This window comes from Gallinula chloropus (genome assembly GCF_964237585.1).
Source record: "Gallinula chloropus genome assembly, chromosome: 5".
Taxonomy (NCBI): Eukaryota; Metazoa; Chordata; class Aves; order Gruiformes; family Rallidae; genus Gallinula; species Gallinula chloropus.
Window position 1 is genome coordinate 2,555,159 of NC_140090.1, and position 15,031 is coordinate 2,570,189.

Sequence of the window (15,031 nt, forward strand, 5' to 3'; positions counted from 1 at the left end):
TTTAAATAATAGTTCATAAATTGCACCCTTTAAAATATTAAGATCTTACAGCAACCCAAATAATGCAATTTCTGCAAAATTAGACTGTAACAAATCGGTGACTGGAAGAGCAGCTTGGGGAGTCTCTTGTAGCCCATGAAGCAACATTAAATCAAACCATCAGGCTCCCAAGTGAATGCTATTAGAATTAAGACAAGCATGCAATCAAGTATCTGGTGTGATCTGCTTGAGTTACTACATACAGAGTAAATCTGTCACTTCACCATTAAAACGTGTCTCAGTTTCACAGCACTGAGTAGGTACTTCAGCTACAATAGAATTTGTTTCGTTACTGTGTTGCTTTCAACTGATGTGCCTAGAGGTGTCTCCTAACCGTTACCACCACAGCATACAGGAGCTCCACAGAAATGCTCTCAGGTAGGTCCTGTGGACATTCAGAGTCTTCAAGTAGGGCTTGGACAGGCATCTCAACACCACATCAGTAAGTCGTGACTTGAAAAAGTCCTGAAAATCTTCTTTTTCCACACTAACCCTCTTGGCAGAACTAACACGAGCAGATCGCTTACCATCCCTAAGCTTTCAGCCACTCTGCCAGCCCCACTGACTGATTACTTTCCAGTATCTCAACATCTGAGAAATCTGGGGAAAGCAGAGTAACGCGTAAGAGTATCCCAGGAGCAGCCTCACCACTGACAAGTGGGGAAGCACCCTGACTTTCACCGAAAGTAGAGAAAAAGGACACAGAGCAACCAAAATTCAGAGCATCCTTTGGCTTCACAGCCCATTAAACAGTGCGGTGGAGCATTTCAGATTCTCGGGTTTTATAGTACTGGTAGTAAGGACACAAAGAGTTCCCCAGGAAAACCTGACAATAGGTGTTAGTGCTCACTTTACTATAAAAAGCCTTCGAGCATAGCAGAGCTTTCAGGCTGAAAAGCCTTAACAGCATTACTGTCACTCAAACAGTAGAGCTTCAAAAGAGACAGATACAATACACGATTTTTAACATTGGGGGGGAAAAATAAGTCTCTCCTGAACATGAGGTTAAGGAAAACAGGAATTTTAACTCCAACTGTACTGTTTGAACAAACTTTGAAAATTTTATATTAAAACATGGTCTAATTAAACAGCTTTATTAAACCTAAGAAAGCATTTTTAGAAATATTTTGTAAGCTGGTATTACCAACACACCTTTTTGTCTGTTTTTCACCTTATCTTATGGTTTTGAAAGACAGATCTTATACAAATTAACTGAACATGAGAGGAAACAGCAATGACAGCAAACAGAACCTGCTGCCATGGGAATAAAAAGGAATACCTGTCAAAAGAGTTTAAACCCACTAATTCCTTAAAAAAAAAACCCCATCCAAACCTCATTAGTGTGACTAAAAGATTTTCAAATAATTGCAGTTCAGATAGTCCTACTACTTCAACTCACAGCATAACAGAATCAGGAATATCTTTATGTTTAGTATATGTAATACTGCTGCTTTAGCTTATTTATGTGTTAAACCAAAACGGTTCTCAAGGGGAAGATTCATCTCTCTAGATGCACTTTAGCCATGCTGGTACATTCTCTGTTAAAATCACCATCCTGACAACAGTTCCCAAAGAATTGCTTAAGTCACTGACTTTACAGAACCCAGCGTTTTTCCCTGGTGTAGCCAGCCTGTCTTGCCAGCATGAATGCCCTCATTCTGTGTCAAGTGGTACAGAGGAGCTCACTGCACCTAGCAGTCTCACACCCCCAGCTTCAAAGCTCCAACCCCAATGACTTGACAGCCATTCACAACAGGGATGACAAGAGAGAATAAGAACCAGCTTTAGTCTAGAACAAGGCTTGAAATTACACCCCTGAATCCATACTTGCTTTATATTTTCATTGAGGGGCAAGAATCCTACACCACCAGTATATAAAAATACTTGGCTTTGGTTGCACAAGTTCAGAACCAGGCTCTAAGTCCAATCCAGAGTGAAGAACTTTCACTGCTACATGTTTTCACCCCTGAAACACCACAGGTTTTTGTGCTCTTTCTAAACTTTACATCTAGATTCTTCATTATGAAGAAGAGTTCAAGAACAGTAGTGAATCAGCAGGTAACAGGTAATATTCTCCTTTAAACTATGCCATACAAGTGATGCTACAACTCTTCCAAAGGTTACTGTGCCATTTTTACTCACTCACCACTATTTGCATTTACCCTGTGAGGCAGAACGTGATGAAACATATCACAGTAAACTGTAATACTATTTAAGAAAAGAATTTCCTCATTGCCAGTCCTCTCACAACAGAGCTTCAGGTCACACAATTTACATTAGGTATCCACAACACTGCATACTTTAATGAGAAGAAATATCTTGACAGATGTTACCAAGACTTAAGGGAAACAAAACTTAACATCCCACAGCTTAGCTGTTAACATCAACTCTCCTAACAAGATAGATGGCTTTAACTCCACAGCAATCCACTGTAAGTATGATGAAAGAGGAAAGTGAGTGTTAACAGCTTTACCCACTCAAAATATTTCTTGGCCAGCCCAGAGTAAGCCTTCCAATCTACCTGCAATGAATAATAAAAAGACGAGAAAACAAGGATAACCTAAAGCCAAGGGATCCTATTTGCCTAACATTAATGTTATAAAAGTGTCAATTATCCTGTATTTCCCGTTTCATAAAGAATTTCAGAAACAAAACTATCATTTTAATGTGAAGTGGGCAGGCTCTCATGCGATGTCTCAACCACAGCTAGTAACACCTAGTGACAACACTTGCAGAAAAGGTGTCATGCAGCTCAACAGCCTCCCCACCTCCTGAAGCCACAGCCTGAACTACTCCTCTCTGTACACCCATCCCTTTTTTTTTTTAAATAAAGATTTCTTCTTCTTTTGATAAGTATTTCAGTAAGTGTAAACTCAAGCAAGCACCACCTCTTTTCTTCTGTGGTTAACCCGCCCAATCCTTAACTGCCAGAAAAAGGCTGGGCCAACAAATATTTACCTTCCTCAGCACAGAAAGAGCTTGCAAGACCAACAGGATGAATCTCTTCTTGAGCATGAGGAGCTTACTGGCAAAGCTTTTTCTTTTAAACAAGAAAAGGAGATAGCCAACTTAGTCTACACAAAATGATAACCAATTATCTGAAGTACGATTGATTTCCTGCTCTAATGTTATCAAAAGTGAAAGTGTATTTAAGCAGCTGAAGGGCTTAAGAGATTAAAAAAAATGAAATAAAAGAGAGGATACCTACAGAGCTGTTTTTCTTTTTCTTTCCACTCCCTCTGCCCTGGGATGGAAAACAAATGACTGAAACAAGGAGTCGTATAGAGCAGGAAACCTGTCTGTGCCCCACAGCAATTTTCACTCCAGATAGCAATGAGTATCTTAAGAGAAACTCACTGCTTCATTTCCAAGTTATTTTGAAAAGCAAACGTTTCAGTGAATTAGCAAAAGTTGATCAGCTACTACTGATCCAATGGAGAATTACTCTATTCACTAATCAGATCTGTTCCCTCTTGCCACACCACGTCCCCTTAAAAAGGTTCTATTAGTTGTGAAGTAACATGGAGAGCTGGGCAAACAAAAATTTACAGACTGAGTTCAAACCAGCCCATGCAAAGCAAAGCTGCTCTGTAGGACTGAAGCCACTCCTGGTGTCCCCAAGGGGTTTCTGACTCTCAGTGGAAGCTCAAGAAAAACCAACAGGAGCAGAAGGTATGGTGCAAGGCCCTTCTGGTAAGTGGAAGGGCTCACACACCACTTCTCAGTTTCACTTTTGGCCATATCATGTTTTTCCAATGACAACCCCCACCTTTTTATTTTTAATAATCACCACTTGCCACACACTTGCCTTCCAAGCTGCCAAATTATTAGTACAGGCCAAAAAAAGGTGCTAACTCTAGGTTGCTGCTACAGACAAGTCAATGAAGGAGACAGCAAAGTGAATCCAATTGTAGTGCTCCATCCTAAAAATTCACAGGTCCCGTCCCTAGAACGAGTAAAATCTTTATTATTTAGCTACTTTTACAGTCATTCCAGAAGTGAGTGAACTAATAACAGGAAAAAAAAAAACCCTGAACCTCTTTTGTAATTTTCTTCCCTTTTCCACTTTTTAAACAACTGTAACTTCACACAGCAATGCCAGCGCTCTCTAAAAACCAAAGAGAAAGCATTCTCTGAACACTTTACATGCAAATCATCCAATTACAGACCAAATCACCTGAATGTTCTCTCAAGAACGCTGATTAGGCTGAAACAATACAAGAGAAGAGCCACCAAAACACCTTGCTGAGCCCAACATCCTTGGATGCCACTACATATTTAGATAAGTCGACACAGGAACTCTGCATATAAATGAAGAAAATCCAGTTTGGACCAAAAAAGGCTAAAACACTCCTACACTTCCTCTCTGGCATCCGAGTAAAGCCAACTTAAGCACTACAAAGTACCTACAGGCAAGACAGGAAGTAAGAGTTGAAGTTAGCTTATTAAATACTGAGGTATCATCAGTCTGAGATGACCAGAGAATAATCACAATTATTTCTGTGCTTCTTTAGCTAATCACAAAGCACAAAAACACACACAAAATAAAAAAACTCTATATACATTTAAGTCAGAAAAGGCAAACACTGCAATTTCAATCATCCTAGGTAATGACAGACAGGACACAACTGTGAGACACCCCAAATATGTCCCTGAGTGGGACAGCAGTAACATATAAGACCATGAGTAATCTCATCCCTATAATGATGTTTTGCTATTTATGAAAACGTAATTGACACCAAATTGTCACTGTTTATGAAGTGTCAAAAAAACCCTCTAGAGAACCATATTTTAATGCTACATTTAATTATAAAGTTTCCAGTCTGCCCAAATTGAAATGAGTTATTAAAATAGAATTATTGTTATAGCATAACAAACTGAATTATTAAGAAGTGCATTTGGAAAGGCTGAATATGGTACCTTATGAGACAGTATGCCTCCTGAGAAGCAGGACCTTTTTCCTCCCCAAGATGCTCTTGCCTGACCTTAAGAGAAAGTTGTTTCAAGTACTGCAACATCTAGTCCAAAGACACAGAAAGCCGACCTCAGCTCACTCCCTGTGATACACATTTGTATCCTTCACCACTTCACAAATGCAACCTTAAACACAGCAGATTGTTAACAAATTGCATCTGAAGAATTCCTCTTTATTTACTTCAATTAGCATAACCTGATTGTCCTAAGTCAGACAAGCGGGGATGGGAAAGTATACACCTACATACATAAATATTCTCTCTTATTCTTCATGTAATTAACCCCACGAAGTATTTTCAAAGGCTGAGATTCCACAACTAGTTCCCATGGACTAAGCTGAACTCGCTGCCTTAGCCTTGAAGTTAGCAAGAGTTGGGTACTAAACGAGCCTGTTAATTTCACCTTCATCAGCAACACAGTTTCCTGGAAAGTTTCAGGAATAACTTTTACATTCAAGTTGCTTGCAGTACCTCTCCCTTTTACTGCACTATGTATTTAATCTTCTGACTTCTGTATAACATTGTCTTCCCAAGAGTAAGACCCAAAGTTCTTACAATGGATTTTTTATTTAATTCAGACACACCAATTTTCAATTTTCAGAGTGTTTAAAACAAATATCCTCACCAATGTGATGAAACTTGGTGTGCTGAAGACTTGACATATAAAACAGAAATCTATCATATTATAATAATAATAAGAAGAAAAGAGATACTAGAGATTGGTTCTAAGGTTAGGACAACCTAGAAGTGCATTTAAAAAAGAAAAGAAACACACAAGTGCACATACCTGGTAGGAGTAAGAATTACTAAAAATTAACTACAAAATTGCACTTAAACACCTTTAACTCAAGGGAAAGATACTATATTTCAGCTGTCTGTAATAACAGTGTCCATCTTGCTTATCCAGTCACTGTGTACCACTGCAAGCCATCCAGGGTTTTGGTTTTGTTTAGCACAGGGGAATCAGACACTACCAGGGTGCTTCAGAGCAGGAACAGGTTTTGTTATGAAACTCAAACTGGATGGCAGCCATAAAAAATAGCAGAAAACTAAATTATAAATTAAGATGTAAACAACAAAACAGCTAGGGAGAAGAGGGAAACAGTTATAAATATGCTGGCTAAGAGCTGATATGTATATGAATCACTTTGGATCTCATGTCCCCTGTGACATACAGTAGTTTATTAATATGGAAAACTTATGGAAAAGCGAAATCTAACGAACTGGGGAACAGTCTCACAAGGCAAGCTGTGTAAGCTCTGACCCCTCAGAATTTAAGAGGACATAAACATGAGAAAGTAATCCCTTACAGAGAACAACTCATGCTGGTGAGGTGTTGGGCACAGCAAACTGCAGGGACCAGAGATATGTCTACCAGGCAAAAGAACGCAGGTTTGCCCTCACACACTCACCAGAGGGGAAGGGCTTTTTTCTTCGCCGAGTAACTTACTTCAGTGGATACAACTTTGGTATCAGCTCACCTACTTACTCTCTCTGCTCTGACACTTGCAGTTAAAATAATAACTGACCAACAGCATATTTTTAACTAATAAAGTCCAAAGCACTTAGTCTAAGCATTTAATTGTTATCTTATTTCTGAATACATTTTTTTTTAAAAATAAAGACATGACCATCAGGTGTGGCAATCTCTCCTTTTACCCTAAAGGATCAGGCATTTTACTGGTGTAAATGTATTAATCACAATTAGAATTGCACTAGGCAAAACTAGGCAAAATAAGAACTCAGAACTAATTTTTGTTATTCCTGCAACCTTCAGCACCCTTATATACAGGGCAGGTATACTATGGACAGAGACACAACCCTGAACATCTTCAGCCACGCTACACAGTGATTGCTACATATCAGCAAGTAGGAATTTGCAAAATGTATTCAAATCAAAACTCCAGACAGTATATTCTAAAATACTTAATTGCTATGGCTCAGACCTAGTCAGCATTAAAGCAAAATTACAACAGTCTATATTGGTATTATTTTTAGCTTCCTAACGTTATTCTCTCTACTTCTTACTCCTTTTCATACATGGTAATTCAGTTCCTGCTCAGTTCTTTACTGGTTACACGAATTTCAGCTCTACAATTACCACCGATGGCTTTAGGGACAACTAAGGTTTATCAGCAATTTTGTTTGGGTAAATATTAAATGTGTTATCTTTTTAGAAGTTAAACAGGTAGAACAGTAAATACACTACAGCATATAACTGTTCAAGTCAGTAAAAACAAGGCATACTTATTAGCTTTGACAGCAAAATAAATCACAAATAACCTCTGAATGTATACCACCAATGAAAGTTATCTTTATTACAAAAGATAATTAAAACCAAAATTAATATAAGTGGATCGAATGTCTTTTGATCTAAATTACTCAAGTGGGACACCTCAACTGATCTCAGATCAACATATAAACTCTACAAAGCTGACAACTGCTCGATGTTGCCAGGCAGGAGCAATAGGAAGTCTGGCACCACGCGATTCAGAGCACAGCTGAAGCTGCCCGAGGTATTTCTTTACAAGGTTTTCTTAAATTGAAGGAAAAGGGAAAATTGCTACCTGCATTTGAGATGTTCCAGAGCTGAGTGACAGAGCACAGAGAAGGGAGATTTCAAAATGTTCTCCAAAGCTTTCACCATAGAATTACCACTCATGCTGAGGAAATCAACCTATAAGGGAAAGTTCCTGCATAATGAGCTGGGGTGTGACTCTCAATTAGCACCCATCCAGATACCATTGTTCTCTACTAGGGACTCAGGCACCCAAACAAGTTAGCACCAATTTCATGGCCCTGTTAACTGACCCCATGCATATGGCTTTAGCCTGCAGCCAAAACACAACTTTATCTAAATTAAGAGCGTGGTTTAAAGATATGGTTGAACCCATCTAACCTCAGGATGCCACTAAAAGTGTAGTAGCCTCACGCTTCTCCATTCCCAAGCCTTCCATCCCCACATGCTCCTACCACTTCTCCAAAAAGTAGAGGATGCTCAACTTCCCCACGGTGGGCTTTCACCTCCCTGTAGAGTCAGATGGGCTGCAGAACATCCCTCCCAGCTGCAGACCACAGCTATCTTAAAAGCACACTCCAAAGTGAATGACTTGACATTTGTCACAGGCTAAGCCTCTACTCACAAGCAGTTGTAACAGGTTAGCTGATAGGTGTTAATGTGATAAACCCTAATAAACTGATCGTGACTTGAGACTTCAGAGCAAGCCTTTGTGATGTTTGACTTCAGCCACAGAAACACAGCCAGAACAGATAAGAACAAAAGCTACTCGGTTTAACAGTTCACCAGTTAACAATGGGCAGCTACTCTAGCATTTAAATGGGGTCCCCATTCATTCAGCTTACTTTCAACCCCACTGCAGTGTCAAGCTAACACAATCCAACCTACTTAGCGTTAAGTCTGATATACCATTATCAAATGGGACACTGAAAAAAACAACAGCGGACAGAAAGGATGTTACTGTTAGCAACAAAAATACTGTGCAGGTGAAAGCACAGGAAGGATAGAGGATCACAGCTGAAAACTGAAATAATGGCTGGAAAACGGAGCTGAAACGTGCACTTGTGAGGAACATAACTGCATGATGCAATGGATTGAAAAGGGAGGGAGAAAAATACAGGACCTGAAGGCAGGAGAAGATGTCTTGTAACAGAACTGAAGTTTAAAGTTCCACGAATGAAGATTACAACACAGCATTATGCTGCCTACTACCAAACACACTTCAGTAATCCCAGCGGTCTCCAAACATACGCGAAAGTAGTAAATAAAGGTGCTGAACTCTGAGAAATAAACTTCTGCTGGGAATTACATTTCCCCAACACACAAGCTAGTTGATTCTAATCAAACAACCCCTGTTTCCTTCCTAGGGAAAGTCTGCTGTCATGATTTCACTTAGCACTGCACGGAAGAAGAGTCTTCTGAGTTTCTTACTTTGATTTTCATACAGTCTTGTTGAGGGATATTTGGTTTGCAGAGTTCTTTGTATGGTTTGAATTAATGTTATCCTCTGTTGACCTTCAATTTTACACACCATGTCCTGACTTCAGGCTACCAGCACACATACAAATCTCAAGTTAGAACAGTTTCCTTCCGCATGGGGAGTCATTTATGCACATTTCTGTTTATAAACATAAACCAGGTTAGGTACTTCTGATCAATGGCTTAAAGTCCTCACAGATTCAATACCTCCCACCTTGGAGGTACTCAGAAGTCACCTGAATGTGGGGCTGGACAATAGGTTTCAGGTGGTCCTGCTTGAGCAGGGGTGTTGGCCAACGATACCTTGAAGGTCCCTTCCAACCTCAAACTTTGTGAGAGTCTGTAATGCTTGATGGTATTTAAGCACCTTCCTAGAAACCATGGGCATCAACAGCACAACTAAGAACAGAACTTCATCTAAAAGCAAATACCATCATAATCATGAAATTTAAGCCAATTGTTTTAAGACACCTATTGGTTAATAAATATAATTTAGCACAAATAATTACTGATAAGTTAGAAGGGGAAATAATGCACTGACACTATGAAAGCACTATCTGTAACATTTCCATCTATAAAAATCTTAATAACCTTATGCTTCCCAACAGAAGATGGGAAAGCATATCTTGAGTAGGGGGGGTGACTTAAGGAGGAAGAGAACTGCTACACTGAGCTCACTGCAGAAAGCAAGCCGGTAACACAGCAGCAGTCACCACAGTTCAGTACACAGAATAACACAGAATAACAGACACAACTACTTGCCTTTACATCAACAGTTAGCTGCAATATATGATCAATTCCATTAATCTCCTTACCAAAAAAAAAATTACACTATCAATTAATGCAATGTACCAAAACCCCATAATCTCCAAGTTTTGGAGCATGCCAACAACAAGCAAAAAGGGCAGCAGCAGAGCACCCCAAACTCCCCAACCAATGACTTATGCTCACGTGCACAGGATGAAGCCCCTCCAAGAAAAGATTAAGAAGTGACTACTCTTTGATTTCATAAGAAGAATTCAGGAAAAAAATGCTTAGGCATAAGAACATGTGCATGTAGCACTGGGACATAACCAAGCTTTTAAAAAGCAAGTAAGCATCGCCATAAAGTTAATGGCATCTGTGTTAATACACATTTTTAAAAGTCCTCCTGAGTGAACTCCTCTAGTTCACTGTATGAGAAAAAACCACCCAAACGAAGGACTGACTTGCGCAAAGTCAGTTCCTGCTTTAAAAGAAGAATGAGTACGCTGCTTGAGAAGCAGCTCCAGGATGCTCTGAAAGGCAGACGCTGAACTGAATGAAGCACAGAGTACAAACAGAAGAGAAAGCAAGAAAAAAACCCAAACAAATCAACGTCAAGTTAGCTACTTCCAGCCTACTAAAATACTCGAACATTGTATCTAATCATCAGTAAAAGAGCATCCCGCAGCGATCACCCCAAGACCGAGAGTGAAAGTCACTTCTCATTCGTTCTGTCAGCATTTCCACAGCATTAAACCACGTCCTGGGCTGCTATTCGTGCACTTCTTCCTCTGTAACCTCAGCCTTGTTATGTGATGTCAAACTTAACCATAAAGGGGCCTATGTTCAAACAAGAACCCCGAGATGAGCATACAGATAGCTTTGACCAGGCAATCTGGGTATCATCAATTACCACCTTGTTTTTAGCTTCTTAGCAACTCAAGTGCATTTATTTCTGAAAGTCTTCAGCCTAACCTGCAACATGCAACTCAGCAATCTCCAGTAATATGCATTCAAACAAAGAAGTTATGTGATAAGAAACAAACCCAAAGCTTATCTGTTCTGCAACTTTCCCCCTTCTAGCCAAAACAATTAGTGTTATGAAACACAACTCTTACATGTCAGGAAAAAAGAATGCAATACAAAACACTCCTGCTCAGTTTCTGAAGCTCACAAAAGGAGAGCTTCCTGCTTCTCCTTAACAGCAATCTCGGAGTTTAAACAAAAAACAAACCCACACAATTTTCTTCCTCAGGTTAAATTAGGGTAAATTATAAACACTAACATAAACATGCTACAGAGCAGAAGCCTGATTCTTTCATGGCTGGGATCTCCAAGTGAGAGAAACAAGCTGCTGATTTATAGAGTGTTGTACGTGGATATAAGTCTCCAAGATACTGAAACGGCTCCAGTGTATTCATCAAACCTAAAAACGAGTCAAATCTTAAGATGCTCATCCTGACATACAGGGCAGTATGATTCTTTGTGGTGGAATGAGCAGCAGTGTGTATTGTTGCCCACTCTGGCACTACAACAACTGTAGGATGTTACACACAGTTCAAATAACTTTAGCAGTAGTAGTAGAAATGAGGGATAATCATTAGCCCCACACAGGCCGTAAGCCTCTCTACTTTCCAAGTAATACTACTGGTTTGAAACCAAAACAAACACAAAATAAAGCCACATCAGAAACAAACAGACCAAAATGTGCGGTTTTGCCTGTACAAAATATCAATTACGAACAAAGCAAATCATATGCCTGTAGTAGCAGGACTGGGCTGTGAAGAACAGGTCAGACAGACATGTCAATCTTAACCATTTTAAAGCTCACAAATCTGTAAATACATAGCTATTTTCAGGCTCAAGTAGACGGTATCTGACCCCATGCTACACTGTACTACAAGACTTCTGATTTTATCAAGGCTTCACACGGGGCAGCACGGCAGGGAAGGCAGCGTACTGGGGGCAGAGTAGTATCTGCTGTGAGCCTTTGTACAGAAGTACAAATCATCAGCTACCCTGATGGTTCAAACACCTTTCACAAGATCCATCCCCCGCCAAAGCCTGAGCTAGAAAGAAAAAAAAAAAAAAAAAAGAGGCCTTGAGATGTTAGGAATGAGTATGTGGTGCTCTCCTGCCCCCAAAAAGTCCTCATCAAAAGAGATCAAATTGATCATAACAATATTTGCTATGAATAAAAGCTGCTTAAATATTTCTCAAATGCTTAAGTACTGTTATCTACAACAGCCTTTCCTAGGCTGGCTTTACATACCACTACCACAACAGTTAGAGAATTACTTGTGCACAACTGGAAAAGGGGCTATTCCACTAACGAAACTGTCACTATACTACCACGCCTGTTTTGTTTTGAGACCACTGCATATCAAATAGAGCCCCACTTCAGCAGAGAGAAACTTTATTCTTACAGAAAAGCAGCATTCTGGTACAACACTAAAGCAGTTCTGCTGAAGTACAGATGCAATCTTCTTCACAGTCATTTAAGCGGTCCACAAGCTGCTTGCTTGAGCTCTTCCTGCAGTTTTCTATTAATGAGTTTTCTTGAAACATGATTTTTCAAAATAATAAAATACCTTCTGAAAAATAAGCCCTGTTTTGTAAACATTAAATGCAAACACAGCACAAGTAGACTTTAAAGACTGAGAAAACCAAACCAGGTGCCCAGATCGCTTCGTTACTACGATGCTGCTGTTGCTTTTACACACACTCCCAGACTCCAGCAGAAATGTACTGGAAGTTTTGATAACAGGGCATTACACATTGTAAAACAACGGAGGAAATAGGAAGGGGGGGGTGGAAATCCAACCCACCCAAACAAACCAAAACAACCCACAACGGTAAGGCAAAGGATTCCTTTTAGTATCAACAGCCAAGTAAGAAAACCAATCAGAGGAGCATGGAGCCTCCTTTGACAGCTGTACCCTCGGAAAAGCCAATCCACACGCATAGAGAACTGGCTGAGGCGGAGACATGGATTCATTGAAGAAATTCTTGAGGGTGCATTTACTATCGGCTCTACATACAAGTAGAGACACATCAGACGACAGCCTTTATCTAAGCCTTATACAACTCTAAGGTGCACAAGAGTCAGACGTTAAGATAAGACAGACCAGGACACTCAAACCACACCAGAACTGCCGGGCAAGCACTCTCAAAGCACTGCCGACCTGCTGCTTGTCAAAACCCCCCCAAACTTATCTTCACATAAGCGGGCAAAAGCTCTTCCCCTCCCTATACCACCACCGGAAGAACAAGCATCACATCTCTTTCTTTTTTTTTTTTTAAACAATAGTTGCTTTATTTAGAAGTCACCTAAAAGCTTAACACTCAATGCAACGCGTCCAGCTGATGCACAGGACATGTAACGTGCGCCATGCAGCACCAAACAGCCTGAGAAAGTACTCGCAGGACGCGCACTCCTTACAGCTACCGAGAATTTCACTCGCAGCATCAGCAGAGGGGTGCTGGAGCAAGCCGGGGCTGCAAGAGCTCCGCCAGCAAAGCCGGGGCTGCAAGAGCTCCGCCAGCAAAGCCGGGGCTGCAAGAGCTCCGCCAGCAAAGCCGGGGCTGCCCGCTGTCCCCTCCAGCCTCCGCTACCCTGCCAGCGCACATGTGGACCACTTGTAACAGAGAAGCATCCCGCTTCCTCCGCTTCCCGTCTGCGGGGCCGCCGCAAGGCCGCTACGGCGGGCGGGCACCCCGAGCCGAGCCGCTGCCACCCGGCTCCGCTCCCGTTCCCGCTCCGCTCCCGTTCCCGCTCCCCACGCAGAAGGCAAAGCGGCGGCAGCAAAGGCACGCTACGCCAACTGCGGCCGCAGCGCTCGCTCGCTCATTCAGAGATGCATCTTGCGCCTTCCTCCTTCTTACGCTAGCGTAAAGGCCTCCCCCCCCCCTCCACCACCACCACTAATCAAAACACTCGCGAGTCGGGACGCAAAGAAGATGGCGGAGCTGGGCCCGCTTACGGCGTCGGACAGCAGTTTACGCTGCGCTCTTTGCGCAGGGCCCCGTAAGAACCGTGCAGCGCTGCGGTGGGGAGCGTGCGTAGTGCGCTTGGTGAATGCCAATGGCCTATTTCCCGTGAGGGGAGGGGGGTGTCTGATAAACAATGGTGCCCCCCCTGCGCGGCTCCCTTACCGATTCCTCCTCTTTCTCCATCCCCGTGGGCATCTGCGGCACAGCCCGGTTGATAGAGACGCAGTCGTTGAGGTCGGGCATGTCCTTGCCGCGGTAGATGGGCAGCGGTTTGGCGGCGTCTAGCGCCCGGGCTCGGAAGGAGAGTTTGCTCATTGTCTCCCCCTCACAATAACACCCCGGGGCCGGGCGGGCGGGGGGGGCCTTCAGTGCGGCCTCGCCGCCGCCTCCCAGCCGCTCCCGCACCCGGCCCGCACCACCATGGAGGGTCCCGCCGCCCCGGAACAGCTCTCCGCGGGGCCGCCCGTAGCTCACAGCGCACGCCCCGCAGCCCTAGATCCGCGCCGGGCTCGCTCGATCCGCTCCCTGCGCCATGGCAAACATGGCGGACATTAACCAAAGCGGCCAGCGATCCCGACAGCCAACGCGAGAGTTCGGGCGAGGGGGGGTGAGGGGGAGAGGCCGGGAGGGGGGAGGGAGGAGAGGAGAGGAGACCCGCGGTGCGCGCGCAGCTGAGGGCGGGAGGCTGAGGGGGGGCGGTGGGGACGCGGGTTTGTGAGGCGGCCGCTGAGGCGGGACGGGACGGGACGGGACGGTAGCCGCTGAGGGGTAGCGACACGGGGAGTTGGTCCCGGGGAAGATCAGCCATGGGGGAGGGAGAACTCGCCGCTCCGCCGCCCCCCCGCTACGGGCGGAGCACCGGGAGGACGAGGCGGGAGGAGCTTGTGACTGGAAAAAGTGGCGCCGAGGCGTGTGGTGGCGGCGAGCGATGCGATGCGATGCGCCCCGCCGGCCCCCGCCGCTGCCGCTGACAGACACCCAGTGCCGGTGACGGGAGGCCCGTGTGGGAGCAGCGGGGCGAGGCGGGAGCGCGGGCTCCTTCTCCCCGGGGCTGGCCCGCGCTCCTCGCCTCAGCGCACGGCGGGCTGGCGGCTCGCATCGTTACCCGCTTTGCGCTTAAAGCGTTAAAAAGCCGCTGCCGGGAGACTGAACTTCAGTTATATTTACAAGCCAGTGCTGCAGAAACGAACTCTTACCTGCTCAACGGTCAATTACATTTTTTCCCTGTCAAGAGCGATGTCCTCTACCCCTCTCTCTCCATGGACTGAGCCTCACAGAGCAGCAT

General features: G+C 43.4%; 1 protein-coding gene across 1 annotated transcript in view; it reads right to left on the reverse strand.

The window, feature by feature from the left end:
• EPC2 (enhancer of polycomb homolog 2) overlaps positions 1 to 14,061 on the reverse strand; it is a gene marked incomplete at its 5' end in the record, with an annotated part of 48,318 nt that extends 34,257 nt beyond the window's left edge. The window contains one exon of the mRNA XM_084265244.1: positions 13,909 to 14,061. Coding sequence (XP_084121370.1) covers positions 13,909 to 14,061 — 153 coding nt within the window. The remainder of the gene's footprint in view (positions 1 to 13,908) is intronic.
• Positions 14,062 to 15,031: the final 970 nt, after the last annotated feature.